The 4,989-nt window shown below is 38.6% G+C and overlaps 1 protein-coding gene across 1 annotated transcript; it reads left to right on the top strand.

The window, feature by feature from the left end:
• The first annotated feature begins 3,365 nt into the window (after positions 1-3,365).
• On the top strand, positions 3,366-4,376 carry LOC118573609 (putative P2Y purinoceptor 10). Its single transcript, XM_036173890.1, has one exon. It carries the CDS (start codon positions 3,390-3,392, stop codon positions 4,374-4,376), a length of 987 nt encoding a protein of 328 aa, XP_036029783.1. The 5' UTR covers positions 3,366-3,389.
• Positions 4,377-4,989: the final 613 nt, after the last annotated feature.

Below are 4,989 nucleotides of genomic sequence, written 5' to 3' on the forward strand. Positions count from 1 at the left end.
GAAAGATCAACTGGTGAAGGCTTTGCTAACCTACAAACCAAGACTAGCTAGATGTATAAAGACATGGAGAGGGGACATTCTACAGGAGGAGCAACAGATGCAGAAAAGAGAAGCACACATTCAGGAATGAATCATGAATTTCACATCTCTTCATGAGACAGGAACCAAAAATATAACTAGGTTAAAGGAGAGCAATATTGTCAACTTAAGGAAAACTACCCAGAAATAGAGAGAGCAAAAGACATTGAGAGATTCAGGGCTACAGAGGCACAGAAAAAGCTAGAGAAACAGCTGTGATAGAGAAGAGTGGTAAAGACAGCCAAGGAGGGAACACATTTGAACACTTGGCATTGTCATCTTAGTAGATTTTTAGATTGCTTATTTCTTAAATTTCAGAGTGAAACAAATTCTTCAGAACATGCTAAGTGTTCCTGTTCCAAGGTATTATATTTCTTTTGAACCAAAAAATGAGTTCCCCATGTTTCCCAGCATGGAGATTTTACACTTAATTTTCACTGAGGAGATTGAGGGAAAACTCTTCCTATTTACTCCTCTGTTTGGAGAAGAAGAAGAAGTTTGGTAACCAGGTCATGAGAATCACTAAATTTATGACTAATTATGAATTTCTAAGTTCTATATGTGCCAGATTTGGACGCACAGAAACCCATGAGCTCTGTTTAACTCAGAGGTGTGGTGAGAACTTGCTGTTAGGAAATGTGACCAACTGCACCAGTGAAGCAAAAACAAAGAGCCACGTTTGTTAAGTGCAAAAGCGGAAGTGGGACTCGACTGGGCATGAGCTGTTTTGAGTTCTTGAAATTGTGTGCTGGTAGCTTCCTTTGCTCTCTGTCAGCCTCTGCATGGGTAACTGGTGGTAACAGAAGCAATGCCAATGTTGAAGTCAGAGTGGTTATTGGGAAGGATTTATTTTTACCTATTTCACCATGGCAGAGGGTTTTCACCATGGTGGATGGAAAACAGAGACTCAACTCATCACTAGTGAACCACCACATCATTAAGTTAGGCCTCACCTCCTAAAATTTCTGGAGCACCACCAGCTGAGAACCAATCAGGAGCATTTCCTATTGAATCTGTGAAATGGTGGATAAGCTAGCTGCATTTTAAAGTCACACTTAGTTACAGGGAGGCAAGTAAAAAATTGAAAATACCTTAAGACTTGGAACAACCCTGAAAAATGGTATGATTAGCTTTGTTACCTTTGTGGTGGTTTGAATGAGAATGGCTACCCCCACGTAGTATAAGTGTGGAAGTGTTTGGGAAGGTTAAGGAGGTGTAGCCTTGTTGGAGTAGGTGTGACCTTGTTGGAGGTGGTGTGTCCCTGGAAGTGAGCTTTAAGATTTCAAAAGCCAGCCGGGTGGTGGTGGTGGTGGTGGTGGTGGTGGTGGTGGTGGTGGTGGTGGTGGTGGCTGCTGCTACTTTTTTGCTGATTTTGATGTATAACTTTGATGGTCGAAATATGACTTCTTCCTTTTACCCTTGAATCCCTTTCCACTCTAAGTCATCCATATACACACAGGATGACTACATTACTCTTTATGACAGATCACAGATGATAGACCACCTAGATTTATATGTGAAAGAGAAGAGGTGGCAAAGTGAAAGTACTTGAATTATTTTCCGTTTGTGAAATCATCACTTCTGGTTCTGTTGTTTTATTCCATCTCTTTGTATTGCAATGGAACTGAAAAAGGTATCAGATGTGATTCCTTCACAAATAAAGAGAACTTAAAACTACATCATTCCATTATAGTAAATGTACTCAACACACAACAGAATAAAAATAAAAATGTAACAAGCTACATCATGTCAAAAACAAGTGTGGGTCATGCTTGCTTGATTTCCTTCTTTCTTATGATAATTACTTTAATGAATACAAAATTTAATTTTAAGTTGTTTTCCAAAAGTAGTTCGGATGGCCTGTTTTGCTGTTGCTAGGGCAATGTTCACTGTGACTGTTGGATAATATGTCCACTGCTGATGTTGTGCTAGTATAGGATTCTTTTAAATTAAAAAAATATCATTTGAGATTACAATATGATTGTATCATTTCCCCTTTTACCTTTCCTTTTTTCAGTCCCTCCTATGTACCCACCTTACTTTCTCTCTCTCTTACTTTACATATATATATATATATATATATATATATATATATATATATTTTTTTTTTTTTTTTTTTTTTTTTTTTTTTTCAGGACTAACCATTTGGCATTGGATAATCACTTAGTATTGTTCTTCCCTGAAACAGGACTATTTCTCCCACTCTCAGAATTACTTAGTTGCCTATAGTTCTTTGTCTGGTGTTGAGGTCTCATGAGTTTGTTTCCTCCCACATTAGCATGTCTATTGGTGGTGTATTTTTCAGCTCATATTTAGGTAGCCATGTTGATGAGACTTCATGGGTATAGACTCTCTGATGTTTCTAAGAGATACAATCTCACAGCAGACTTCCTGTTCCTATAGCTCGTATAATCTTTTCACCCTGTTTCTCAATAATCTCTGAGCCCTAGGAGCAGGAGTTGTATTGTAGATGTATCAGATACAGCTCATGTTCTCTAGGTCCTTTGTCCAGAGTGCATGATGCCTTCAGCAATGTGGACTTACCTTCCCCCTCTGTTGAGCAAGGACAACAGCAATACTCTGTGCTTTGGAAGTCTACTGGACAATCCCGACCAACAACCTCAAAAGAGGCTTCTCATGTTTGGCACTGGAGTTTTGCTAGGTATTCTATGGCTCTTGGGGGTAGTATTTTCAACCTGGATAGGAACATTTCATTTAATGTATATATGTATATGTATACAGCTTATAGATATAATGGTATAGGATTCTTCAGAGAAGGATATTTGTACATTACACTTCCAAGATTACAATAAGGAAGTAATTATAGTTTAATATCTAAAATAAAATGGTATTGAAGTGTTTCTTGTAAACTGAGAATAGAATACAAGCCCAGAGAGATAGACCAACTTCAAGAGGACCCCAGAGTAGCACGGTGATAAAATAATGAGAACACTATATTCCCAGATTCTCCAAAGTCAGCCCTATCAGTGTCAATGCAAACTTAAGGATGCAAGGCCATTTTTTAATGCTGGAGAAGCAAGTTAAGGAATATATTAATTGCCACAATGTCTCTGCTATGGTAAGAACAATATAATAAACATATCAAGGCACTTTTCCATTACTGTGTGATGTTGGGTCAGTGGTACATCATCTTTGAGCCTCCACTTACAAATCTGTGAGTTGTCTGTAATTGGAATATTCAATATCTCAGTGTAAAAGAGAGCCACTTAACCACTGTGCTTTTTAATTTTTGTTTGGATAGGAGCCATAATTCCACAATTTACCTTGATGAACATACTGAGATATTCAAGATGGGCAGCAATAATACCAGCACTGCTGAGAGTAATTGCAATGTTACACATCTGAAATTTCAGTACTCTCTGTATGCAACCACCTATATCTTCATATTCATCCCTGGTCTCCTGGCTAACAGTGCAGCCCTGTGGATTCTGTGCCGCTTCATCAGCAAGAAGAATAAGGCCATCATTTTCATGATCAACCTCTCAGTGGCGGATCTCGCTCATGTCCTATCCTTACCTCTCCGGATTTATTATTACATCACCCATCACTGGCCGTTCCAGAGGGCCCTTTGCCTGCTCTGCTTCTATCTGAAATATCTCAACATGTATGCCAGCATTTTTTTCTTGACATGCATCAGTCTTCAGCGGTGCTTCTTTCTCCTGAAGCCGTTCAGAGCCAGAAACTGGAAGCGTAGGTATGACGTGGGCATCAGTGCTGCCATCTGGGTCATCGTGGGGACTGCCTGTTTGCCATTTCCCATCCTGAGAAGTGCTGGCTTAGCCAACAACAGTGAATCCTGCTTTGCTGATCTTGGGTACAAACAGATGAACGCAGTGGTTATGGTCACCATGGTTACAATTGCAGAGCTGGCTGGATTTGTGATTCCAGTAATCACCATCGCATGTTGTACCTGGAAAACAACTATATCCTTGAAACAGCCACCGATTGCTTTCCAGGGGATTAGTGAGAGAAAGAAAGCACTGAGGATGGTTTTCATGTGTGCTGCAGTCTTCGTTATTTGCTTCACTCCTTATCACATTAACTTCATATTTTACACCATGGTAAAGGAAAGTATCATTACTAGTTGTCCCATTGTCAAAAGTACGCAGTATTTCCATCCTTTTTGCTTGTGCCTTGCAAGTCTCTGCTGCCTTTTGGACCCAATTCTTTATTATTTCATGGCTTCAGAGTTTCGTGACCAACTATCTCGCCATAGCAGCTCCGTTACTCGTTCTCGTCTCATGAGCAAGGAGAGTGGCTCATCCATGGTTAGCTAAAGTGAAATAATTCTTCAGTTACTATTATCTTTACCTTTGCTGTTTGGACTGTTCTGAAGGTAGGAATTGCCAGGCCAAAATTTCTTTAACTGAACATTGGACATAGCAGAAATAAATTTTATTGTGTGATGGTTGTAGTCTCAGAATTGTGCCTCCACAGATGATGGAGGTAACATGAAAAAATGTGGGAGAAGAAATGAAAAGGGGATCCATCTGCTTCTAATTTAAAATTCATGGCATTTTATTAGTTAAAAGTCCCAGATTAAGTTTTTACAGATGTTTCCAACCAGAAATTGAATGTGTGTATTTAAAATTGTCTTTTGTAAATAGAAAAGTACTGAGATGCAAGATACAGATTAATCTTTACAGAAAAGTAAATGTCTTCCATGGAATAATTTTATTTCTGAGTGGAGTAAAAATTTCAAGTCTTTCTAAGACATAAAACACAGATGAAGTGACACAAAAATCAAAGCATTCAGTCAACATTGGAAATCTGCTACTGAATTAAGAGCATGAAAAGCTACTCCTTAAACATTTATAGATGTCTATCATTTTCTGAGCTGGTACTTTCCTATGTATTTTTACATATATCATCTTACTTTCTAATAGAAGT

This window comes from Onychomys torridus, chromosome X, assembly GCF_903995425.1.
Source record: "Onychomys torridus chromosome X, mOncTor1.1, whole genome shotgun sequence".
NCBI lineage: Eukaryota > Metazoa > Chordata > Mammalia > Rodentia > Cricetidae > Onychomys > Onychomys torridus.

Excerpts from the sequence above, each read along its gene's own strand:
- LOC118573609 (XM_036173890.1), top strand. The coding sequence starts at position 3,390 with ATGGGCAGCAATAATACCAGCACTGCTGAGAGTAATTGCAATGTTACA.